The following is a 27,335-nucleotide window of genomic DNA, read 5'->3' as shown; positions in this document are numbered from 1 at the left end:
GGCTAGTTTGTAACCGATCACCATCATACCTGATGCCTACCACGAGTGTGACGCTGAGCTGCAGGGGTTGCCGTTAATCCCGGGTACGCTATGCTATCGCGGTACTTCCGGGTATAAATGCGCGCTGAGGGCAGGTCACCTGACCTGCTACGTCATGCTAGTCACATGATCGCGGCCGAAAAAGGCCGCGCATGCGCAAACCCGGCTCACCGGAGAGAGGTAAAGCACCCTGCAGTTTGCAGAGCCTCTAGCGCCTGCGTATTGGACAAATTAGAGCCTGGGACTGCGCTTTGTGCACACCTTGGTAAAGAAGATAGAGGAAGTGAAGCTTGCCATGCGTATAAGCCAGAGGGGTATATGGCAGTTAGTGAAAGCTCCTGCATGGGTGGGGATTAAACACTGCATCGTGGCATTGCTGCTGGCTAATAAAACATAGACCAGTACACCTGAGAGGGTTACACAATCCTGACCCAGGGACGATACCACTCTAACAGGGGGTAATGTGAAGAAAACACTATACCGTGTGGGGTGACGCCAGTGCCCAGTGCAGGATGTGGTGTTAGCGATTCTAGACAAAATGAAAGAAAATGTAAACTGTTAAAAGACATGCAAATCAGAAAATAAGCAACACGATGTTATAACAACACTTCACAATTAAAGATATACAGTATATTACAAGAATGCTGAAACGTCATAGTCCCTATTCAATCCCATCGGTTCTAAGGTCTGTAGTGAGAAGATCCAGTATGCTTTCCTTCTTTTGAGCATTTTAATGCGGTTCTGGCCCCTCCTCAGGGGGTCTACCTGCTCCAAAACCTGAAACCTGAGCTGAGAGACATTATGATTTTTTTCAATGAAGTGATGTGGAATGGGAAGGTGAGTTTTTTTACATCGGATAGTAGATTTATGTTGGGACACCCTGTCCTTAACCGCCTGAGTGGTCTCACCCACATAGGCTAGGCCGCACGGGCATTTTATCAGATAAATTACATATGTGGACTCACAAGTGAAAAACCCCCTGACAGGTATAGCCTTGCCCGTATGGGGATGAAACACTGACGGAACCTTTTGTACATTGTTGCAATTCAAACAGTTGAGGCAGGGAAAAGTGCCCCTTTTCTGCGTTTGTAAAAAGGACTGTTTTGGGAGGAGTGTACCTGGGCCCACGTCCGCTTTGACCAATCTGTCCTTCAAATTTTTCGCCCGTCTGAAACATGACAAAAATGGTATTTTGAATTCTGCAATTTTGGGATAACTTTTTGTTAGTATATTCCAGTGTCTCCTAATGGTAGATTGTACTAGACCCGAGAAGGGATGGAAAGTTGTGACAAAGGGGATTCTCTTCTGACTATCCTTGGATTTTTGGCCTGTTAGATTCTGTTTAGCCTCCATAAGTAACCTATGTGGATAACCCCTGTCAACAAATTTATTTTCCATTTCGGTGAATCTTACTTTTTTGATATTCTCATCAGAGACAATCCTATTGACCCTATGGAATTGTGATTTGGGGATCGAGTTCTTAATTGACGGAGGGTGGCAGCTGCTGAAATGTAACAGACCATTCCGGTCGGTTGGTTTGGAAAATAGATCAATGGCCAGAGTGTCCCCCCTCTCCTTATATATCAAGGTATCCAGAAAACTAATGCGATTAGTGTCATGCTGTATGGAAAATTTAAGTTCTGGCCAAATATTGTTGATGTGGCTGTCAAAGGGCAGAAGCGACTCGATTGGGCCGTCCCAGATACAAAATATATCGTCGATATATCTCCGCCAAATTTTGCAGTGGGTAATGAATAGGGGATGATTATAGACAAAATCGTTTTCGAAAGCCGCCATGTAGGCTATAGCGTATGGAGGCGCTACATTAGAGCCCATTGCTGTGCCTTGTTGCTGGGCGTAGGTGTCCTGAAACATGAAATAATTTTCTTTGAGTACCAGACCCAAGAGGTCAGCACAGAAATGGCGAATTTTCATGTCTATCCTATTCTCACTCAGGAGTCTATCAGTCGCTGCCAGGCCTTTCTCATGAATAATAGACGTGTAGAGGCTATTGACATCCCAGGTGATTAAGAGGGATGTGGGGGATATAGGGCCCATGGACCTGATAACCCTGATGAAGTCGTTGGTATCCAATAGAAAGGATCGGGTGGTTTTAACTAATGGAGTAAGTATTTTTTCCAATACTATGGACAATGGTGAGAGAATGGAATCTGTTAGGGATACGATGGGGCGCCCTGGTGGTTTGACCAGCCTCTTATGTATTTTTGGCAATACATAAAAAATTGGAGTGATGGGGTCTGATTTGATGAGGAAATCCCTCATCTTACTGTCAATAGTTCCTGCTTGAAAGTGGAAATCTATAATGGGTTTGATCTTTTGGGCTAGATGATTTAAAGGGTTGTGTGGTATGACACTATAAACCGTGGTGTCATTCAACTGTCTGAATACCTCCTCAAGATAGTCAGTCCTGTCCATCACTACAACAGCCCCGCCCTTATCTGCTGGTTTTATTATCAACGACTTATCCGACGAGAGTTGCTCCAAAGAAAGTCTCTCTGCTGGCGAGAGATTGGCGCAGAAGTGAAACTTTCCCCGATCCATATCATATCTTTTTTACATGTCTCATATCATGTCGGGTTTGGGAAGGAGAAATGAAAAGCCGGCAATTGAATTACCGGCTTTTAACATATATCGCGCTGAATGAAATCTAAATACAGAATATATATATATGTGTCTCAATGACATTATATATATATATATATACTGTATATATGTTTTCCCGAACATTTGAGCACATAAATCCATTAGATGTCGGTTTTGCAAGCCTGCGAGAAAATATCGCAGTACGGATGCCATACGGATTACATACGGAGGATGCCATGCGCAAAATACGCTGACACACCCTGACTACGGATCAATATTTTGGGAACATTTCTCCGTATTACGGCCGTAAAAAACGGACCGTATTGTCTTACGCTGAGTGTGACGCCGGCCTAAGTAGAATGAGGTGTACTCTGATTGTAACTCAAGTGACACTGGACTGGAATGGGTGTCAGGCATGTACAGAAGCTTATTTTTATAAAACTGTGCAGTGGTCTCTTATTTTTTGCCAGAGCTATGTGTATATTTCTATTATATCTATTCTGTCAGTGTCATTTTACTGTACACGGCACATGAATTACCGTCTTTTCAAAGGACACCGGTGCGTAAAAAACAGACAGCAATTGCATTGTGCGAGTGTACTGCTGTTCGTTTTTTCTTGTATCCATTCACTTGCATTGGCGATTCACGTCTGAGATACGCTGCAAATCGCAGCATGTTGCGATTTTTTTTTTCTGAGTCAGATTTGAGCTGAGAAAAAAAATCGCAGATGAGATGTAACTTATTGAATAACACTGGTCAGAGTGCACTTGTCCGTTTTTCTCCCATATGGGTACGTACCCTCTCATAGTTGTGGTCTACTTATGATGTCATTTACAGGCCTCTCTCATCTTTAGGTGGGAGAACTTGCACAATTGGTTGCTGACTAAATACTTTATTCCCCACTGTATCAGTGCTAGGTAAGCTAGGCAGGCATTCTAGGTGTAATTAGCGACGCATTGCCACACGTCGTGCGACGGTTGCGTCGTGTTTTGGCGGACCGTCGGCACAAAAAAAGTTACATGTAATGTTTTTTTTGTGCGTCGTGTCCGCCATTTTCGACCGCACATGCGCGGCCGAAACTCCGCCCCCTCCTCCCCGGACCTTACAATGGGGCAGCGGAAGCCTTGTAAAACTGCTTCCGCTGCCCACGTTGGGCATTACTTTCACAACGCGCGTTGGCACGTCGGGCCGACGCACAGCGACGGCCCCGTGCCGACGCTAGTGTGAAAGTAGCCCAAGCCCCCGATATATCCTGAAAGATGAGAAAAAGAGGTTAGATTATATTCACCATGGGGCGGTCCCGGTACAATGGGTGTCGCGGTCCGGGGCCTCCCATCTTCTTACAATGACATCCTCTTCTGGTCTTCACGCTGCGGCTCCGGCGCAGGCGTACTTTGTCTGTCCTGTTGAGGGCAGAGCAAAGTACTGCAGTGTGCAGGCGCTGGGAAAGGTCAGAGAGGCCCAGCGCCTGCGCACTGCAGTACTTTGCTCTGCCCTCAACAGGACAAAGTACGCCAGCGCCAGAGCCGCAGCATGAAGACAAGAGGACGTCATCGTCCTGGGTGAGTATAATCTAACGTCTTTTTCTCCTCTTTCAGGTAACATCGGGGGCTTATCTACTGCATTACAGAATATTGTAGATAAGCCCCTGATGACGGTGGGCTTAGCTCACCTTTGATTTTGGTGGTGACAGGTTCCCTTTAAATAAAGGGACATTACTAGATTAAGGAGCTAGAATGGGGGACATTATTAAATACAGTAGGGAGCTACAGGACATTCTTACAGAAGGGGGCCATATTCCAGGATGGTCCCAGGACATTGCTACAGGGGCCAATAGAGCTGGTGGAGGCCCATGGGACCCTCGCCATTCCACTGTGTGGGGGCACAGATAAAGGACTGTGTGCCTGTTAGTTACCAATGGCGGGCGGGCTGTATAGCTAGTAACACTTGTCAGCATAGTTATAATACGTGTAAAAATATTAAAGTAATATAACAAATCTAACACCTGCCGCTCAGTAAACTCATTGGAGCGCCCCTGTAACACACGGATGTCCCCTCACGCTATGACAGCAATGCGGACACCACGGAAGTAAATGGCCCAGTGTGCATGGCTGCAGTGCACGTGGGAGATGACTCCAGCAGCTTGCCGTAGCTCCCGAGCTGCGCATTCTCCCGCCTCCTCAGCTTACGTTGGATTTGCTGTTTTCACAACAGCCCCATGTATCACGTGACGTGAGGAGTGGCCTTCCAGAACAAGTGCGCGGAGGCAGACGCCGTCATCTTGGTGCTCTCATGTTAAACGCTGACTTCCGCCATCTTGGTACTCGCAAATCTGCAGGAAGCGGCGGTCGGTTTGTTAGTGGCTTTAGGAAAGGGTTTCAGTAGGTGAGTGCTTTGTGTCGCTGTGTGTGTCCGTCATGTTACAGATATAGTGGAGAGCCGGTAGATGCGGGAAACACTGTATGTTGCTATATAGAATTGACTGCTGCTGCAAGGTGTCCACCATAACCCCGCATAGCATTGGTCGCAATGTGCTGCCCTCCTCCCAGGGTTGTGTTCTGCCCATATGGTATAAGTGAGGGCCCTTTCACATTGCGCCCCCCCCCCCCCCCCGCGGCCTTATGCGGTGACGGGGCCATAGAGTATAAGGGTATGTGTCCACGGTCAGGATTTGGTCAGGATTTTATGCAGGTAAAATCTGCACCTGAGGTCACCTGCGTTGTCCTTGCGTTGTTTCTGCACTGTAAGGACATGCTGCGTTCTTAAGACGCGCCACATGTCCGTTTCCGCGGCTCTGCCGCATGCGTCTTTTACCGCATAGTGGAGACGGGATTTCATGAAATCCCCTCCACTATGCTGTAACATCTGGCCGCTGCGGCTCTACGCAGCGTCAAACACGCAGCGTTTTCTGAGCGTGGAAACACACCTTTATGGTGCCGACAGCGAATGTGCGCCTACTGTAGGCGGACGCTCAGACGTGGTCGACTGTGTCAGGGTGTTCGCCTCACATAGGCATGCACGCCCGAATATGATGCAGAGCGCACGTTCTCTCTGTCGGCACCATTATAGTCCACGGCCCTGTCAGTGCATAAGTCCGAATCCTGTTTTGCAGGGGGTTCGGGCGGAAGTCATGACGGGACCACTGAACGGGTGCCTGAATGCTGTGTGAAACAATCCTAAGGGTATGTGCACACATTGCAGATTTCCCGGGGATCCACAGCTTTTTTTTCGTGCAGAAACGCTGCAGATCCGCAAATGATTTACAGTACAATGTAAATCAATGACAAGAAAAAAATGCTGTGCTAATGGTGTGGAAAATTCTGCACGGAAAACACTGCAGATTAAAAGGACCATGTCAATTCTTTTTGCAGATCTGCTGCGTTTCTGCACCCTTCCATAATAGAAATCCGCAGGGGTAAAAACGCATTAAATCCGCAACAAAAACGCACAAAATCCGCATAAAAAAAGCGCAGATTTTGACCTGCGTTTTCTGCCAAGAGATGCAAAATTCGCACAGAAAATATCACAGGCAAATCTGCAAGGTGTGCACATACCCTAACAACTGCAATTTTCCATTTTATTTCATGGAGGCGTCTGCCAACCTGGCCTGATCCCCAAATAATGAGTTTACTACTATCTAATCCAAACATAAAGGGGGTTTTCCTAAAAGTAATCCCCTAATCATAGGGCCCCCCAAAATCCCGAGAATGGGGTTCTGCAGAGTCCTGTCTGAATGGAGAATGCGCGCCTACATTCACACATTCGGTATTTGGTCAGTATTTTACCTCAGTATCTGTAAGCCAAAACCAGTGTTTCTATTATACTTCTCCTCTGACTGTTCCACTCCTGGTTTTGGCTTACACATACTGATGTAAACTACTGACCAAATACTGCTAGTGTGAATGGACTGCCAACAATTAGTGAGTGCGTTACTCTTTCTATATTAGTCCCATAGAAAATAGATGGTGTCCTGCCAGCAATTGAGTGCTGTACTCCTCCTACATCAGTCCCATTGAAAATAGATGGAGCCGAAGGGAATGAGACATGCGCACCTCTGCTCCATTCATTGTTGAAGGGCCTGCCAGCAATTAGTGGTGCCGAATGTCCAACTGGGTGTCTGTATGTGAGAGACAGGACGAAAAATTAGAACAAGGATGAATTCTCGTCATCAACTAATAAAAGAATAGAGCTACGTGTGGCCAAACATTTTTGTTACCCTGATCACAGCATCTTGGACATGAAATTTCTGGTATAGAAAGGTAAGTTCTAGTGATGAGCGAACGAGCTCGGATAATATGTTCGAGTACCTGGGGCTGCATGTTTTGCGATGGTAGATAGTCCACATGCCAAACACACAGGTAATACCCATGTGTGTTGCAGCTGTCTACCACCGTCTACCAAATATATTATTCAAACTCACGCAAAATACTCGGATAACACGTTATTGGAGTACGTTCGCTCATCACTAGTGACTTCACGTCCCATAGAGGCAGAAGATTGTGGGAGTACAAACTTTATGATGACCTTTAACACATTCAGAGCAGGAATAAATGTGTCCCGTGGATTTATGTCTTAAGTCAATCAAGGAACGTGCTATTCAGACCTTGTGGGGGCATCACAACCCTGGACCAGACCTCAATCACAGGACAATAAAACATTCACACTCCTTATCTATGAACTAGTCCAATACTTACAGCCACAACTGCTTCTCCCTATCGCATAATGATAGTTCTGCTTTACACCATTTGTCTTATTACTGCATTATTCCGGTGCCCTGTTGTATATAAATATGTGATTCTTCAGATTTTGTTATTCTATGCCTGATGAGACCTGAGTAGTCTTGAAATCTTCTATTTGTTACCATCTTTCCAGGTAGCCATTAAAAGGTATCAACCACTGATGACTCTCAAATTGTATTATTTTTTTTTAGTAGATCAATTCAAAATGGATAACATACCGTAAATAAAAACTTTCATGCTAGAAACATCTAAGCATTATAGATGCCCATGATGCCTTTAGTCATGATCTTAAAGATCAAAACAGGACCATCAGAACAAGACCCAATTAAAAAAAAAAAAGATTCAATGGGGGAAAGCATGACATAAACAGCCAGCAACATTTCTAGTAATGCTGTCACTGCTCTTCAGACTATCTGAATCGCGCTCTGTGTGAGCCAGAATTCTCTTGTGTTTAAGCCTATAAGGCCTTGTTCTAACGCTCCATTGGCTAACATTGTAAAAGCCGCTTCCAGGGCACGCAGATCGCAATTTGATAGTCTGCATAGCGGTGATGTCACCGAGAAGCAGACCAGAATGATACTGGATCCCGGAGAAGACTTGGGTAGGTGAATATATTAACACTCATACTATACCCCATACATACAATACAGACCAAAAGTTTGGACACACCTTCTCATTTAAAGATTTTTCTGTATTTCATGAATTCACACTGAAGGCATCAAAACTATGAATTAACACATGTGGAATTATATACTTAACAAAAAAGTGTGAAACAACTGAAATTATGTCTTATATTCTAGGTTCTTCAAAGTAGCCACCTTTTGCTTTGATGACTGCTTTGCACACTCTTGGCATTCTCTTGATGAGCTTCAAGAGGTAGTCTCCGGGAATGGTCTTCCAACAATCTTGAAGCAGTTCCCAGAGATGCCTAGCACTTGTTGGCCCTTTTGCCTTCACTCTGCGGTCCAGCTCACCCCAAACCATCTCGATTGGGTTCAGGTCTGGTGACTGGAGGCCAGGTCATCTGGCGTAGCACCCATCACTCTCCTTCTTGGTCAGATAGCCCTTACACAGCCTGGAGGTGTGTTTGGGGTCATTGTCCTGTTGAAAAATAAATGATGGTCCAACTAAACGCAAACCGGATGGAATAGCATGCTGCTGCAAGATGCTGTGGTAGCCATGCTGGTTCAGTATGCCTTCAATTTTGAATAAATCCTCAACAGTGTCACCAGCAAAGCACCCCCACACCATCACACCACCTCCTCCATGCTTCTCGGTGGGAACCAGGCATGTAGAGTCCATCCGTTCACCTTTTCTGCGTTGCCCAAAGACACGGTGATTGGAACCAAAGATCTCAAATTTGGACTCGTGAGACCAAAGCACAGATTTCCACTGGTCAAATGTCCATTCCTTGTGTTCTTTAGCCCAAACAAGTCTCTTCTGCTTGTTGCCTGTCCTTAGCAGTGGTTTCCTAGCAGCTATTTTACCATGAAGGCCTGCTGCACAAAGTCTCTTCTTAAGGGCTCCTTCTCACTTGCGAGATAAATGTACGAGTCTCGCATGTGAAAACCAAGCTCTGGCTCCGGCACTTGGGAGCGGAGCGTGCAGCTCCATGTGTTGCTATGCAGCCGCGCTCTCCGCTCTGGAGTGCCGGCACCAGAGCTTGGTTTTCACATGCGAGACACAGACTTTTATCTCGCAAGTGAGAAGGAGCCCTTACATTTGTTGTAGAGATGTGTCTGCTGCTAGAACTCTGTGGGGCATTGACCTGGTCTCTAATCTGAGCTGCTGTTAACCTGCGATTTCTGAGGCTGGTGGCTCGGATAAACTTATCCTCAGAAGCAGAGGTGACTCTTGGTCTTCCTTTCCTGGGGCAGTCCTCATGTGAGCCAGTTTCTTTGTAGCGCTTGATGGTTTTTGCCACTGCACTTGGAGACACTTTCAAAGTTTGCCCAATTTTTCGGACTGACTGACCTTCATTTCTTAAAGTAATGATGGCCACTTGTTTTTCTTTACTTAGCTGCTTTTTTCTTGCCATAATACAAATTCTAACAGTCTATTCAGTATGACTATCAGCTGTGTATCCACCAGACGTCTGCACAACACAACTGATGGTCCCAACACCACTTATAAGGCAAGAAATCCCACTTACTAAACCTGACAGGGCACACCTTTGAAGTGAAAACAATTCCCGCTGTCTACCTTTTGAAGCTCATCAAGAGAATGCCAAGAGTGTGCAAAGCAGTCATCAATGCAAAAGGTGGCTACTTTGAAGAATATAAGACCTATTTTCAGTTGTTTAACACTTTTTTGTTAAGTATATAATTCCATATGTGTTAATTCATAGTTTTGATGCCTTCAGTGTGAATGTACAATTTTCATAGTCATGAAAATACAGAAAAGTCTTTAAATGAGAAGGTGTGTCCAAACTTTTGGTCTGTACTGTATACACAAATTTATTTAAAAAATATTCACGGGAAAGTTTTTTGTAATGAGTGCGTTATTCTTTCTTCCTTGGTCCCATGGAAAATGGATGGAGGGGAGGTGAGTGGAGCATGCACGCCTCCGCTTCATTAATTTTTTCAAGGGACTGCCGGTAATTGAAAAGGGATGTATTCTTTCTTTGTCAAGCTCATAAAAAATGAATAGAGTGGAGGTGTACTCATTAGATCTCCATTCAGACCACCAGCAATAGGGTATACCTTCTCAATGTTGATAAAGCATCTTCAAAGGGAACTAGTTGGGGTCACTAAGGCCTTTCAGATGTCTGTCTTTCTCATACTTGCAGGTCATGGATAAAGTGACCAAAACAAGTCTATGGGTCTGTGAAAATCATGGACAGCACTCATACCACACATTGATTGGACATGTTTGGCATCTGAGTGCTGTCCATGATTTTCACGGACCCATAGACTTGTTTTGGTCACTTTAATCCATGACCTAAACTATGAGAAAGACAGACGTCTGAAAAAGGCCTTAGTGACTTAATTACCAACTGTATATTTGATCTGAGTGCTGTACCATGAAAAAACGGACCTCACACAGGCAGTACTAAGGCTGGGTTCACACTGCGTTAGTGTGACCCGTTTAACGGACTACGTTACACCGCGGCATAACGCGGTGTAAGGTAGTCCGTTAACGCCGCCATTGAATGCAATGGCGGACGCATCGCTAGCGCACGCCCACAATGGGCGTGCGCTAGCGATGTGCCGTCATTGAGTGACGGACCCTGAGACGCGGGCTGCAGCGTTTCCGGGTCCGTCACTGCTAGCGCAGATAGAGCTACCAGAGCTCTATCTGCGCTAGCGGAATGCAAACGCCGGCACTTGTGCTAGCAGCAGCCCGTTAGCGTATGTGCTGAACTTGCTGCTGCTAACGCAGTGTGAACTAAGCCTTAGACCAATATTATTCAACTGAACTGTTTAATTGACAGGTTTTTTAGAGCCTGACTGGATGTCCACATGGAAAAGCATGCTCTATTCTCTTCTGTACTTCAAAGGAAACCTGCCTATTCAAGTCTATGGGTAGGCAATTAAAAATTGGATCGTATACAGATCATCCCAACCGCATCTGATTTTTATCAATACATTGCAATTTTTAAAAGGAACCTGTCAAACAAAAAAATGCTATTAAACTGCAGATATAGGCTTCATCTGCAGGTTACTAGTGTTACAGTTGCCTCGCTGAACACTGTGGTGAGAAAATAAGCTTTATTCTCCCCGACACTGTTCCAGTTTGAGATACCGGAGCGGTGCCAGCACGGGTTCAGTCATCGCTCTGATGGTGACAGGTGCCCTTTAACATAGGAAATTAAATTTGGTCTTCTGTCACTCACTGCAAAAGTATAAAAAGGACATACAGATATCATACGGATGACAAAAACGTCCATTTTTTTTTTTTTTTTTTTTTTTTTTTAAACACTTATGTTTTTTTGTACTTAGCCTAATGGGTGTGAGAAGCTTTTCATTTTATTAATTTTTTTTTTTTTTTTGCAAACAAGAAATTCATTGATGATAATAACTGACACACTGATGTAGATTGGTCTGTTTTTTTGATGCATGGGGAAAAATGGATATCTGAATGAGGCCTAACTGTTGGAAGCCACTAAAATATCATTTTTGATTGTTGTAATATAAAAAAACCATGGAAGTTTCACAGTAATATGTCAATATTTGAAAAAATAAATCATTTGTAGGCCGTGTTCACACAAGCATTTTATTTTTTTTTTTTTGCTGTCTGTGACAGTCTGTAATGACTATACTGACAGTGGGTATCCTGACCTAAACACATCTGGGACATCATGTCTCGCATCATCCACCAACGCCACGTTTCTCCTCAGACTGTCCAGGAATTGACTGATACTTTATTCGAGGTCTGGCAGGAAATCCCTCAGCAGACCATCCGCCGCCTCATCAGGAGCATGCCCAGGCGTTGTAGGGAGGTCATACAGGCACGTGGAGGTCACACACTACTGAGCATCATTTTTTTGTCTTGAGGCATTTCCACTGAAGTTGGATCAGCCTGTAACGTCATTTTCCACTTTGATTTTGAGCATCATTCCAAATCCAGACTTATGGGATGTTAAATTTTGATTTACATCTATCATTTTTATGTTTAATAGTGAAATGCATTGAGAACAGTGAAATGAATACAGATTTGCAATTGGAATATACTTAAATTCAGTGATATCTAGGATGTGGTATTTTAGTGTATATATCTTTTATATTATAATGTTTTGTGTGCCACAGGAGGTGCTTTTCTAGAGCCTGGATATTCTGCGCAGGGCAAAGATCTCTGGTCCTTATGGCTACTTATAGCCTGGCAAATGAAAGACTCCGTATCCTAGAGGATATTGAGCGAGAAATCGCAACCATCTTATTGAATGCAGGTAATCTTGTGAAAAGAAATCTGTATGACATTTACATTTAATAATTCTGTTAGTACGGTAACCAACTACTATTAGAGGTTAGACATTACCCAAAACCTTTATTCCAGTGTACCCTGAATGCAACTTTGCCTCCATTGAGGCAACCCATACATTTTTATTGCCACAGCTCCAATTACTGAGCTTACGTCCACTCTCCCCATCTTCCATAGTGTTAAAAGGATGGTCCTAAATGTCTATTTAATCTAATCGCTTTTCTAATAATCTTTTATTAAAAAGTCACTAATGTTCTCTTTAATCTACCGTATATGCTTGTGTATAGCACTTTTTTTGTTGTTGCTGAAAACGCACATTTTTCAAGGCAAAATTAGGTGCTTCGGCTTATACTCGGGTCGGCTTATATATGGTAATTGCTTTATTTACATCTTATTTTTTTTCTAATGTTTCCTTTGAGAGTTCTCAGTGAATCATGGGATGTCTTCAGGGAGACAGCGCTGCGATCAGTGCTGCAGCTGCTCTCCCCACCCTGGATAAAAGCGTCATCAATGAGTTCCCTTTCAGGGGCAAGGCTAGTCCATGCTCTACTGAACATGTCGGTTCTCAATTCTGATGTATGCTTAGTATGAGCTCCATGTGCAATATTCCTTTTCAGTGCACAGGGACAACCCATACGTTCTAGCATCTACCCCACCAGGCTCCCATAGATTCTAGCCACATACGGAGGGGTGCAATTTGCATACAGGGCATGGCTATTATATAAAATCGGCTTTGGAGGCAGACTCTAGTGAAGAACCTCCTCTGGAACCGGAATCTATTCAGCTCATTTGCATGTAAGAAAAACATTTCTTAGGAATCCTTAATCGTATTGCAAATATCAATGTTTCCTGTGACCTACATTCCCATATAGATTGCTTCAGTAGGTTGGTCTTACTGACAGACTCCCTTTAAATTTAAGAGCATGCTTTCCTCTTTCCAATTTCGTTTTGTTGATGATTGCTGTGTTGAGTGTCTCTTGCTTGGCCCTAACCTCTGTGGGATGAATTGCCTCCAGGCTGTTCCTTAGGAATTCTTTTTCAAGGTTATAAATCTACCCCGTCTCTGTGATTTCATGCCGGGACATACCAGTATCAACACACCATTGTTTTGTTCAGGGTGTCGTCTTTGTATTTTCATGAAAGTGTTTTTGAGAGGAGAAATTAATATTCTGTAGAAAAATCAGACACATACATCTAAAGGCATTTAGCTTTGTGAATTCAGATAATACGGTTCTCTAATTTGTTTTAGGGAATGTTATACTGGAGCTGTCCAAAGAGAAACCAAATGAACGCCTCTTGGACAGACATGCCTCCCAATTCACCACCTCCATGCAAAAGGTTGAATCTGAGCTCTCAGGACAAATCCGTTATCTTACACAGGTACTGTATGTTAGAACAAAGCAATTTTAAGATGTCCATGACATGTGCACCACAGACCTGAACTAGAGCTTGGTGGGCTATCCATAATTACATTCTCCTAGATGCTTTAGATGTTAACCCCTTCATGACCCCAGCTTTTTTCGGTTTTGTGTTTTCGTTTTTTGCTCACCTCCTTCCCAGAGCCATAACTTTTTTTTTTTTCCGTCAATATGGCCATGTGAGGACTTATTTTTTTGCAGGACAAGTTGTACTTTTGAACAACATCATTGGTTTTAGCATGTCGTGTACTAGAAAACGGGATTAAAATTCTAAGTGCGGTGAAATTGCAAAAAAAAGTGCAATCCCACACTGGTGTTTTTGTTTGGCTTTTTGCTAGGTTCACTGAATACTAAAGTTGACCTGCCATTATGATTCTCCAGCTCATTATGAGTTCATAGACACCAAACATGTCTAGGTTATTTTTTTCTTAAGTGGCAAAAAAAATTCCAAACTTTGCTATAAAAAAACAAAACAAAAACATTTCGCAATATTCTGATACCCATAGTGTCTCCATTTTTCATGATCTGGGGTTGGGTGAGAGATTATTTTTTGCTTGCCGAGCTGACGTTTTTAATGATACCATTTTGGTGCAGATATGATCTTTTGATCGCCCGTTATTGCATTTTGATGCAATGTAGTGGCAACCAAAAAAACGTAATTCTGGCGTTTCAATTTTTTTTTCTCGCTACGCCGTTTAGCGATCAGGTTAATCCTTTTTTCCATTACGTCCCTCAGGACAGCACCATGGAGGACGTCCTTCCTTGACCTATAGCGGGACAGGATCATAGAGAGGTTAAAAGGACCCTCCCACCTCCACCCTCCTAGATAAGAGAGCCTGTGGATTCTCTTCCCCCTGTCAAGTGGTCCGTGGCCGACACCTCACTGGGTAGAGGTCCATCAGCTATCAGTGCTGTACCAGATGGACTCAGAGTTTGGGGGTCTCAACCTTCCCTTTTCCTGGTCAGTTGGACCGTGGCCGACTCCTCTTTGAGAGGTTCCTCAGCCAACAGTCAGCCTGTGCAATGGGCTTAGGGGGATCGTGCGGCAGGTGCAATCCTTCCCCCTGTCAAGTAGCCCAGGGTGGAAACTCCCCGGTGGGGAGTCCCTCAGCCCCAGAGACCAGTCGAGCGGACGGGCTCCTGGGTAGAGCCGCCTCCTCCCGGTGTGGGGCTCTCGGCTCGGACGCCGACCGGCAAAACACCACTACGTCCGAAAGTCGTGTGGTGGAGAAGGCCGTTGCGCTTCCGGTGACGTCAGAGAGGAGCGCCAGCACATAGGATTGGCGTGCGTTCCACAATGGAACACAGAAGGGGGCACAGGAGAAGAAATCATTGACAGTAACTGACGGGATGCCGCTTCCTTCCACGGTAGGCTCTCGGCGTTACCAGCTCCCCCTGTCTTCTAGCAGGTATGGAGCCAGCACAGGTGAGTGCATGGTTTAAATGTTGCATTGATGGCCTGGGCCTCTGGGCTGACTCTAGTGTCATGCCTTTATGCCAAAGCTGTACCTGGAACCCATTTGCAGCTAGGCCTTGGACCTCTAGGCTATGGTAGGGTCATATGTCCAGGCTACATCTCATGACTGGACTTCAGTTAGTTGCAGGTCTTGTCTGCACAGAGCCTTATGATTGGGTTTCAGAGTGATTTTTTTTGGAAGCATGCTTTACATTTTCTGGTTCAATAAACAAGTGTTTCACTTTTCTTTGCAAACTTAACTACTCCGTCCATAGGAGGACACAAGGTGGTAATTCAGCACATTGTCTCCATGAAGACTGCCCTCCAGCTGCAGCTCATTAGCTCCTTCGGGTGGAGTCAGTCTGACAAATGAGATGTACTGTTCATAGTGGAGATTTATCTGGAACTCTGATTGCTCTTTTGCTTGCTCTTTTGCTTAAAAGTGCAAGTCTGGTCTCTTGTTTGGCCCTTGAAGCATGGCCTAGTCTCTCTGTGCATCTCTTTGCATCATACTGCTTCTAGGCATCATATCGAGTGCCTCCGTGCATAATACTGCATCATACTGCTTTTATGCATCATATGGAGTGTCTCTGTGCATGATACTGCATCATAGTACATCTATGCAACATATTGAGTGCCTCTGTGGCATCATACGGCATCATACTGTTTCATAGGGACTTTGTGCATCATATTGCTTTATAGTTCCTATATGCATCATAGCGCTTCATAGTTACTTTGTGCATCATATTGCTTCATGGTTCCTTTATGCATCAGAGTGCTTCATATTGCCTTTCTGCATCATTGCATCACTGTTCCTATATGCATCATAGTGCTCATATTGACTTTGTGTATCATATTGCTTCATGGTTCCTATATGCATCATAGCGCTTCATATTGCCTTTGTGCATTAGATTACAGCATATTGCTTCATGGTTCCTATATGCATCATAACGCTTCATATTGCCTTTGTGCATTATATTACAGCATATTGCTTCATGGTTCCTATACGCATCATCGTGCTTCATATTGCCTCTGTGCATTATATTACAGCATATTGCTTCATGGTTCCTATACGCATCATAGCGCTTCATATTGCCTCTGTGCATTATATTACAGCATATTGCTTCATGGTTCCTATACGCATCATAGCGCTTCATTGTTCCTATATGCACCATAGTGCTTCATAGTTACTTCATGCATCATATTGCATCATATTGCTTCATAGTTCCTATATGCATCATAGTGCTTCATTGTTCCTACACTGTGTTCCAAATTATTATGCACAAAGAGTTTAGGAGTGATATACCTTTTCTGTTTGTCATTTAAACTCGTTGATGGTGATGTGTGTCAGGGCTCTTTATATCACTGAAAGCAATTGCAGATACCTGTGCAAATTAGTTTGGCAGGTGTGTCCAAATAAAGGCAAGACTACTTAAGAAGGCTGTTCCACATTATTAAGCAGCCTACATTTTTTGCCAGAATGGGAAAGAAAAAGGATGTGTCGGCTGCTGAGAAGCAACAAATTGTGGAGTATTTAGGTCAAGGCATGACTACAATCAACATTGCCAAGACACTTCATCGTGATCATCGCACAATCAAGAAGTATGTAGCTGATTCCCAGCACACGTGTGCTTGCTAAGGAAAAATTGAGGACTCTTTCCAACAGGCAATTGCGTAAGGTTAAAAGAGGAGCTGCAAAAATGCCTTGTCATAGCAGCAGACAAGTTTTTGAAGCTGCTGTTGCCTCCAACGTCCCCAGAACAACAAGATGCAGGGTCCTTCAGAGGTGCGTAAACCATCCTGTCGACCACCTCTATCCACTGCACACAAGCAGAACCGGCTCCAGTGGGCCAAACGATACATGAAGACTGACTTCCAAACGGTTTTGTTCACCAATGAGTGCCGTGCAACGCTCGATGGTCCAGATGGATGGAGTGGAGGATGGCTGGTTGATGGACACCCCATGAAAACACGGCTAAGGCGCCAACAAGGAGGAGGTGGAGTAATGTTTTGGGCTGGAATCATGGGGAGAGAGATTGTCGGCCCCTTTATGATCCCTGAAGGGGTAAAGATGAACTCCATAATCTATGTGGAGTTTCTAAAACAACACTTCCTGCCATGGTTCAAGAGGAAGAACCGTGCTTTCCGCAGCAAGATCATTTTCATGCATGATAATGCACCGTCTCATGCTGCAAAAAACACATCTGCATCTCTGGCTGCTATGGGCATAAAAGAGGACAAACTTATGGTGTGGCCACCATCTTCCCCTGACCTCAACCCCATTGAGAACCTCTGGAGCATCATCAAAAGGAGTGTCTATGATGGCGGGAGGCAGTTCACATCTAAGCAACAGCTCTGGGAGGGTAATCTGTCCACATGCAAAACAATTGAAGCAGAAACCATCCAAAAACTGACAAATTCAATGGACGAGAGTTCAGAAGCTTCTTTCGAACAAGGGGTCCTATGTGCAAATGTAACATCACCTAGAATAAAGTTTTCACTTGAAAACTGTTTGATTTCATTTTGTAATAAGCTGATAATGCTTATAACTTCACAATTGACCATTTTTTTGTTCAAAATTAAAAAAAAAAAAAAGGTTGAAAACTCTGCTGTGCATAATAATTCGGAACATGCATTTTGAGTGTTTATTTTTTTAAAAAAAGATACTGTTTTCATAGGCCGTTTGTTCCAATACATTGCAATTATACTAGAATAGTAGATGACTGGAAAATAACAAAGACTGCAATTCAGATAGGTAATTTAGAGAAAATATGAGGAAATATTATTTGCATAATAATTTGGAACACAGTGTATATGCACCATAGTGCTTCATTGTTCCTGTATGCATCATAGTGCTTCAGATTGCCTTTGTGCATCATATTTCTTCATAGTTGGGGCAGCACGGTGGCTTAGTGGTTAGCACTGCAGCCTTGCAGCGCTGGAGTCCTGGGTTCAAATCCCACGTAGGACAACATCTGCAAAGAGTTTGTATGTTCTCTCCGTGTTTGCGTGGGTTTCCTCCCACATTCCAAAGACATACTGTTAGGGAATTTAGATTGTGAGCCCCATTGGGGACAGTGATGATAATGTCTGTAAAGCGCTGCGTAATATGTTAGCGCTATATAAAAATAAAGATTATTATTATAGTTGCTATATGCATCATAGCGCTTCATAGTGACTTTGCATCATATTGCATCGTATTGAATCAGATTACTTAATAGTGCCTTTGAAGCAATATAATGCAATATGATGTCCATAGTTCCTATATGCATCATATTGCATCATAGGGTTTTGGTGCCCTGTTCCTCAGGGGGTATCATTAGTGTGTCAGGCTTGGTGCTTTTTTCACCTCTGGTGGTGAACCACTGGGTTAGATCTTCTGTCTGGTGCCTTGTGTGGCCGCACATTGTATCATCGGCCTACCACTTCACATTTTTGTCTTGGGCCTCAACTCTGGATATAGAGTCCTTGTGTTTTGGACCCAGATCCAGCTTTTGTTACTTCATTCTTTAGAATTTGCATTTCTTCTGTTTGGAACAGATCTCTCAGGTAGGTTCTACCTTGAGTGCTAAAAGCAAGTCTATTACATAATTAGCTTTAAAAGATGACATACGTCATTTTGGTACATCCTATAATCCTATAAAAGAACATACTACTGTCCTGGGAGCAGAAAAAATCCCACGAGTTGAAAGGAAGGATTCCTTCCTCCTTGGAATGATTTGCCCTAAAATATTAGGACCATCTACAATTTGCATAGTTTTAGGCGCTCCCTCAAAACAGTTGTTCAGAGCGGCCTATCACGTTCCCTAATCAGTCATTTTATGTTTGTGTGTGTGTGTGTAGCCCATTCACTTTCTCCATCTATCCCCACCCCCTGAAGATGGCTGTGCCATCATTGTAAATACAACATTGTTAATACACACTTGTACTTTGTATCTTCCCTGCCTCATTGTAGATTGTGAGCTCTCACGAGCAGGGTCGTTTTATTTTGCTTTAATTATTATATGGTTGTTACTTATGACTGTTGTGTTTGAAACTGTAAATCGCTGTGGAATATGTTGACGTTATATAAATAAAGTTTGTTGTTGTTGTTATTATTATTATTATTATTATTATTATTATTATTCCTTCCCAAACTCCACATTCGGCAATCAGACAGATTCTTGTCCCATAAGTCTGTTGCGTTGTGTTTACCAGGGACATCAGCATTGCCTTCTATACCTTGTGGTGAAGCGCCAGTACTGTGTCGTGTGGCAGAGGATCCCATACAGCTCATACGGCCCTTACAGCAGTCTCGGCTCCTAAGATAAATGAAACTGTATCCAGGGCTCTTACTGTTAAGTCACCATAGTTTCACTGCCTCACAGATAATCTCCCTCTGTGATGAGGAAGAAACCTACTTTTTCTCTAGCCATGGAATATGGTTACTCCCACAATGGCAGTCTGAGTGTATAAAGATCCCTGAGAAGATTGCCTCTTGGGATATGTATGAGCGTAATATGCATATATGGACAAATAAGTTGACATACTTATAATGTCTGGACTAATGACTCGTATAAATGCAGTTTCGAATAATTTCAAGTGTCGGAAGATTTTTACTAGCACCGCCACCACCTTCATTGATTCAGAGTCCGGACTCCCTGTGTCTAACATCAAGTAAAACAGGAGTGATGATCCACGTTTCTCTTTCAGCGCTTCTAATGAGAAGCCCGACATTGGTAATGGCAGGTGATATTACCTGCCGGATGGCGTATTCCTTAGCTTCAATAATATCCAACCCTTACTTGGGGTTAGACATCTAAGGATTTGGAATAGACGTGATCTCCTGGATGAGTACTGTGCGTACACCCAATGCTGTGCCATTATCCATGTACTAACTGTTATTGGTTTGATCTTCCCGCAGTCCAGGGCCTCTGTCCTGCAGGTCTCCTTGTAGTACGGTAAGCTGGTCTGTAACCAAGGCCTAACCTGAGCCCAGAAGGTCCGATGAAGGAACCGTCCTGGGCTATAAGCACTTGCAGCTTATTATTGGTCGGTACAGTCCTCATTGTGTGGTGGCTGTGACTTTCACCATATTTTGCTGGGCAATAAGGTTTTCTAACCCTATTCTGGGGCTGCGATGTCTATAAGTATCTATCACAATAAATAACTTGCTTGGTTCATTATTGGTATTGGAGTACAATGGGTGAATTTCCCTCTCTGTTTCTGATGCTTATTTCATTTACCACATTCATACTGAAATTGGCCATTATAGATGTATATCAGACACTCACAATGGTGATCTTCTTTGCAGATCTCTTTAGATATCTGTTTTTTCTGATCTTTCAGATCATTTATATATCTAGTCTGGTTTTTGCCTGGGACTTTGATTCCTGGGCTTCTGTACCCACCCTGGAAGAGTTTCTTTGGTATTCTCCATGGTGCTGTCCTGAGGGACGTAATGGAAAAAGGGAATTAGACCTACCGGTAATTCGGTTTCCAGATAGTCCCTCAGGACAGCACCCATAGTTCCCTCCCTTATGTTTCTCTTTTTAGGCTTGTACGGGATTAATCTACCGGCAGATCGTTCGTCCTTTGGGTCACCATGGCTCGAAATTAAGATGAAGCCGTTAAATGGTTTATTACACACGTGTTTGTAAGGGCATGTATAGACTATTTATTTCCATCCTTCCGTGGTACTTTGAAAAAACACTGGAGGGTGGAGGTGGGAGGGTCCTTTTAACCTCTCTATGATCCTGTCCCGCTATAGGTCAAGGAAGGACGTCCTCCATGGTGCTGTCCTGAGGGACTAACTGGAAACCGAATTACCAGTAGGTCTAATTCCCTTTTTTTTTTTATTAATAGATCAAGCGATTTCTGAACGCGGCGATACCAAATATGTGTAGGTTTGATTTACTTTTTTGTTGTTTTGAATGGGGCAAAAGAGGGGTTATATATATATATATATATCTCCCCCTTCATGACCTTGGGATTTTCCGTTTTTCCGTGTTCGTTTTTCACTCCCCTCCTTCCCAGAGCCATAACTTTTTTATTTTTCCGTCAATTTGGCCATGTGAGGGCTTATTTTTTGAGGGACGAGTTGTACTTTTGAACGACATCATTGGTTTTAGCTTGTCGTGTACTAGAAAACGGGAAAAAAATTCCAAGTGCTGTGAAATTGCAAAAAAGTGCAATTCCACACTTGTTTTTTGCTTGGCTTTTTTGCTAGGTTCACTAAATGCTAAAACTGACCTGCCATTATGATTCTTCAGGTCAGTACGAGTTCATAGACACCTAACATGACTAGGTTATGTTTTATCTAAGTGGTGAAAAAAAATTCCAAACTTTGCTAAAAAAAAAAAAATTGCGCCATTTTACGATACTCGTAGCGTCTCCATTTTTCATGATCTGGGGTCGGTTGAGGGCTTATTTTTTGCGTGCCGAGCTGGCGTTTTTAATGATAGCATTTTGGTGCATATACGTTCTTTTGATCGCCCGTTATTGCATTTTAATGCAATGTCGCGGCGACCAAAAAAAAAAGTAATTCTGGCGTTTCGAATTTTTTTTCCCGCTACGCCATTTAGCGATCAGGTTAATGCTTTTTTTTTTTTTAAATGATCGGGCGATTCTGAACACGGCGATACCAAATATGTGTAGGTTTGATTTTTTTTTTTATTATTATTTTTATTTATTTATTTTGATTGGGGCGAAAGGGGGTGATTTAAACTTATATATATTTTTTTTTTTTCACTTTTTTTTTTTTTTTACTTTTGCCATGCTTCAATAGCCTCCATAGGAGGCTAGAAGCAAGCACCACTCGATCGGCTCTGCTACATAGCAGCGATCTGATGTTCGCTGCTATGTAGCAGAATTGCAGGTGTGCTGTGAGCGTCAACCACAGGGTGGCGCTCACAGCTGCCAGGGATCAGTAACCATAGAGGTCTCAAGGACCTCTATGGTTATTATTCTGAAGCATCGCCGACCTCCGATCATGTGACGGGGGTCAGCGATGCGATCAGTTCCGGCCGCCCGGCCGGAAGCGGTAGTTAAATGCCGCTGTCTGCGTTTGACAGCGGCATTTAACTAGTTAATAGGCGCGGGCAGATCACGATTCTGCCCGCACCTATTACGGGCACATGTCGGCTGTTAAAAACAGCTGACATGTCCCGGCTTTGATGCGGGCTCACCGCCGGAACCCGCATCAAAGTGGGGCTTCTGACCTCGGACGTACTATCCCGTCCGAGGTCAGAAAGGGGATATAGATATATAATATATATATATATATAATATATTTTTTTTTACTTTTGCCATGCTTCAATAGCTACATGGGAGCGATAATCAGTATAAGCCGAGAGGGGGACTTTCAGCCCCAAAAAATGGGCTGAAAATCTCGGCTTATACCGTATATACTAGAGTATATGTATATACATTAAAAAAAAAAAACCCTTCTGCAGGCAGGTGCCAGCCGTGGCTCTGCAGCACATGTTTTGTGTGTCAATAATAATTTATTTTTTTCCAGGTTATTCATCTAGAGGAAAAAAAAAAATCAATTTGAAAATGGCGCCCCCCGCATCTGCTCAGTAGCTGCTATCAGTGTCTGCTGCTGTGATCCGATAGCTGCTACTGCGCATGCGCCGACAGCGCCATCTTACTGGAGAAGAAAAAAATCCTCCTCCAAAATGGCGCCGCCTGCGCAGTAGCAGCTCCGCTATCTCCGATCTGGCATCAGTCGAACATCCCTTCGGCGGATATTAGCTACTCACAAATGGCACCCTTACAAAATCCAGCTGCTGCAGCATCTCAACAAGGAGGACCCAGATCAGCGTCCTGAATTTGCAGAATGGGCAAAACTGGGCAAAAATTGGAACATGACCCTCAGTTATGTTCAGTGATGAGGCAAACTTTTTGGGGTGGGCCATTTATATGGATACTCCTAAATCAAATGGGAATGGTGACAGTTTTCCTGCATAGGGTGTCTTGCATTGAAATCTGCTGCAATGACCCGGGTACTGCGTTCACCAGACATCAGCACAATTTCTATCTGCTCCTCACATGTTAACCTCAGCGACATGTCAATGGCTGTAAACAAAGAGAAACTTGTAAATAACTCATGAAAGAATAAAGTTGCATTAAAACCAAGCACACCATTGTTTTTCTTGTGAAATTCTCAATAAGTTTGATGTGTCACATGACCTTCTTCTCATTGGAAAAAATAAAGTTGGATCCAAAATGGCCAACATCCAAATCGCCACCGTGGTCGCCACCCATCTTGAAAAGTTTTCCCCCTCCCATATACTAATGTGCCACAAACAGGAAGTTGATATCACCAACCATTCCCATATTATTTAGGTGTATCCATATACATGGCCCACCATGTAGTGTGCTCTGTGGGGACTTACACTGTATAGGAGGCTACAGTGAGAAAAATACATATTTGATATACTGTTTATTTTGAAAATCGCTTTGTATGACTTTTACATAATTAATTTGAACTTTATTGCAGGAAATCTGTTTTTCTATTGTATTAAATACTTAATATTTGGTACACAAACATTTGTTTGCAATTACAGAGGCCACATTTTTCCTGTTGTTCTTGACCAAGTTTGGCCCAATCCTCCATACAGACCTTCTCCAGATCTTTCTGGTTTTGGGGCTGTCGCTGGGCAACATTGAGTTTCAGCTCCCTCCCAAGATTTTCTATTGGGTACAGATCTGGAGACTGGCTAGGCCACTTCCGGGACCTTGAAATGCTTCTTATGGAGCCACTTCTTAGTTGCCCTGGCTGCGTGTTTCTGGTCATTGTCATGCTGAAAGATATGACCCATCTTCAATGCTCTTACTGAGGGAAGGAGATTGTTGGCCAAAGACTCGCGATGCATGACCCCATCCATCCTCCCTTCAATATGGTGCAGTAGTCTAGTCCCCTATGCAGAAAAGCACTCCCAAAGTATATTTCCCCCACCATGCTTCACGGTTGGGACAGTGTTCTTGGGGTTGTACTTATCCTTCCTCCGAACACGGCAAGTGGAGTTCATACCAAAAAATTCTATTTTGGTCTCCTGAGCACACGACCTTCTCCCATTTCTCCTCTGGATCATCCAGATCAGGGGTGTCAAACTGCATTCCTGGAGGGCCTCAAACCATGCGTGGTTTCAAGATTTCCTTCTCATTGCACAAGGTGCTGGAATCATTCTGTGTAGGTGATTAAATGATCACCTGTGCAATACAAGGAAATCCTGAAAACATGACCTGTTTGCAGCCCTTGAGGAATGCAGTTTGACACCCCTGATCCAGATAGTCATTGGCAAACTTCAAACGGGCCTGGACATGTTCTGGCATGAGCAGGGGGACCTTGCGTGCTCTGCATTTGTTTAACCCCTTTGCGACGTCGGGCATAATAGTACGCCCACGTCGGAATCCCTCCCTGTGATGTTGGCTTCGGCGCTGAGCCCACATCTTTTCCAGCACGTCAGCTGTTTTGTGCCTCTAATTGGTATCCACCCACGGCTGTTAACTGCCGCTGTCAAACTCTTAACAGCGGCATTTAACACGCGCTTCCAGCAAGCGTGCCGGAAACCTGCCCATCTGTGACCCCCTTCATGTGATCGCGGATCACCGATGGGTTGGCATGACAACCAGAGGTCTCCAAGCCAAGGTGGTCAACTCTCATAGCAAGTGAGTAATTCTGCTACATACAGGTGATGGCCTGTTTGTAGCAGAGACGATCAGGTTATGGCAGCTTCTAGTCTCCCATGGAGACTATTAAAGCATGCCAAAAGTAAAAACAAAACCTTAAAAAATATTAAAAAAAAAATATAAAAGTTCAAATCACCCCCCTTTCGAAAACCCCTTTAAAAATCAAATAAAAAAAATCAAACCTACACATATTTGGCATCACCGCATTCAGAATCACCCCGATCTATCAATATAAAAAAATGAATTAACCCGATTGCTGAATGGCGTAACGAGAAAAAAGTAAACGCCAGAATTAGGTTTTTTTGGTCACCACAACATTGAATTTAAATGCAATTTTTTGTTTTGTTTTTTTAACAAACTTTGGAATTTTTTTTTCACCACTTAGATAAAAAAAAAGAACCTAGACATGTTTTGGTGTCTATGAACTCGTAATGACCTGGAGAATCATAATGACAGGTCAGTTTTAGTATTTAGTGAACATAGTAAAAAAGCAAAACAATAAACAATTGTGGATTTGCACTTTTTTTTTTTTTTTTGCAATTTCACCGCACTTGGAATTTTTTTCCAGTACAAAAAGTACAACTCGTCCTGCAAAATATAAAAAGTTATGGCTCTGGGAAGAAGGGGAGCAAAAAAACGAAAAGGCAAGAGTGAAAATACCTCTGGTCATGAAGGGGTTAATCCATGACTGCGTGGTGTATTACTAACGCTCCAGCTCTCTTCAGGTCATTGACCAGGTCCTACCTACCTGTAGTTCTGGGATGAATCCTGACCAAGAGGCGAAATCTTACATGGCTCCCCAGACTGAGGAAGATTGGCAGTCATCTTGTGTTTCTTACATTTTCTAATATTTGTGCCAACAGTTGTTGCCTTCTCATCAAGCTGCTTGCCTATTGTCCTGTATCCCATCCCAGCCTTGTGCAGGTCTACAATTTTGTCTCTGGTGTCCTTAGACAGCTCATTGGTCTTGGTCATGGTGGAGGGGTTTGGAGTTTGATTTGATGTGTGTGCACAGGTGCAAATAATACAGGTAATGAGTGCAGATTAGGAGGGCTTCTTAAAGAAAAACTAACAGGTCTGTGAGTGACTGTAACTGTATGGTAAACTCTTGTATATTCTGCAGCACTGGTATCTACCACTATGAGGTCACCATATGGTGGTGACATCAGTATTTAGTTTTTGATAAGCGATTTTTTTTTTTTCAGCTACAGTGCTGTCATCTGCTGAGGTTGTCCAGTTGTCCTAGACCCACGACTAGATTGTGCCAGCTGAGTTTCTCACCCCCCCCGAGCTGAACCCCCAGCTACGCCTCTGACCTATAATAGCAGATATCTGCTCCTCATACACGTGATGTGTGGATCTATGTACGGGGAATAAATGTCTTCTATTCAGTGCGCAGGTCACATGTGCATGAGGCCTACGCAGATCTCTTTTCATAATGCCTTGAATGTTACTCTGGAACAGAAGAAGCCTCATTCAGTTTAAGAATTACACTTTGGTCTCCGAGAAAAGATATTTGGAACACTGAGTATGTTTGTGTAACTGTAGTCTTACCATGGACCTCAGACAGCACAGCAGGGACTTCACTATTTGCTGCGGTGAAACCTCTGTGTGCTGCAGTGGCGATATGGGTTTCAGGTAGGTTACCTTTAACCAGCGCTAGCGTACACACACTGAGGAGCGCCTCAGTAGCTGTGATGCGCTGTGTGCACCTGATCCTCAAGCGGACTGGTCAGGTGTTCCCTGTCACAGAAGCCCAGCCCTATAAGCCAGCACTGCAGCATTTGATTTCCATCTCCAGTCGTTGGACAGGGACATCCAAAGGGCTGGATGTGCCCATGGACTGTACTTTACCAACTTCTATCCTAAGGCAGTGGCACATATATTGTCTTTCTAACATGTACGCTTATTTAAAATTCCTTGTTGCTTCATCCATTGAGATCCTTAATTAAGTGTTATAAACACCAACAAGTAATTTGTCTTGAATTCTGTGATTCTGACTCTTTGATATTCTATCTCAGGTAGCGACAGGACAGCCCCATGAAGGCTCCAGTTACAGTGCACGCAAGGATGGGACCATGGCTCTCAATAGAATTGACTATGCTCGGGTGAAGCTGGCTGATCTTTGTAGAACATGTGAACATATGTTGGAGCAGCCCTGATGTTCATCAGGAAAAAAAAGTGCATTAGAAAGATATAAACCAAACGACAGGATTGGCAGTCTGTGCAGATGGACAAAGTCTAAGATGAGAGGACTCGTACTTGTTTGTACAGCAAAATGATTTTTCATAGAGACAAGAAAAAAATCAAATTATTTTTTTCTTTAAATCTCATGTATTTTATTGGAGTTTTGTACATTTGAGGCATTTTTTATTTTTTTCACTTGCAAGTTACAAATTGATTTAGCTGGTAATTTACAACCTTTCAAGCTTGGAAGGGATGTGTATTCATTCTGTTAATAAAATACATTGGAAATCTGTAAAA

At 43.4% G+C, this 27,335-nt stretch overlaps 1 protein-coding gene and 1 long non-coding RNA gene across 2 annotated transcripts in view; one reads left to right on the top strand and one right to left on the bottom strand.

Moving 5' to 3' along the window:
- The window catches only part of LOC143784702 (uncharacterized), a 5,541-nt gene extending 754 nt beyond the window's left edge, over positions 1–4,787 (bottom strand). Inside the window, exons 1-2 of the long non-coding RNA XR_013217874.1 lie at positions 4,649–4,787; positions 521–568 (exon numbers count right to left, since the gene is read on the bottom strand). This is a non-coding gene — a long non-coding RNA (uncharacterized LOC143784702). The remainder of the gene's footprint in view (positions 1–520; positions 569–4,648) is intronic.
- MED11 (mediator complex subunit 11) lies at positions 4,767–27,335 on the top strand. The gene is made up of 4 exons (XM_077273222.1): positions 4,767–5,028; positions 12,131–12,270; positions 13,552–13,682; positions 26,873–27,335. The coding sequence occupies exons 2-4, from the start codon at positions 12,186–12,188 to the stop codon at positions 27,011–27,013; spliced, it is 357 nt and encodes a 118-aa protein (XP_077129337.1). The 5' UTR covers positions 4,767–5,028; positions 12,131–12,185; the 3' UTR covers positions 27,014–27,335.

This window comes from Ranitomeya variabilis, chromosome 1 (genome assembly GCF_051348905.1).
Source record: "Ranitomeya variabilis isolate aRanVar5 chromosome 1, aRanVar5.hap1, whole genome shotgun sequence".
Taxonomy (NCBI): domain Eukaryota; kingdom Metazoa; phylum Chordata; class Amphibia; order Anura; family Dendrobatidae; genus Ranitomeya; species Ranitomeya variabilis.
Note: the sequence above shows the minus strand (reverse complement) of the source record. Positions and strands in the feature narration are given on the sequence as shown.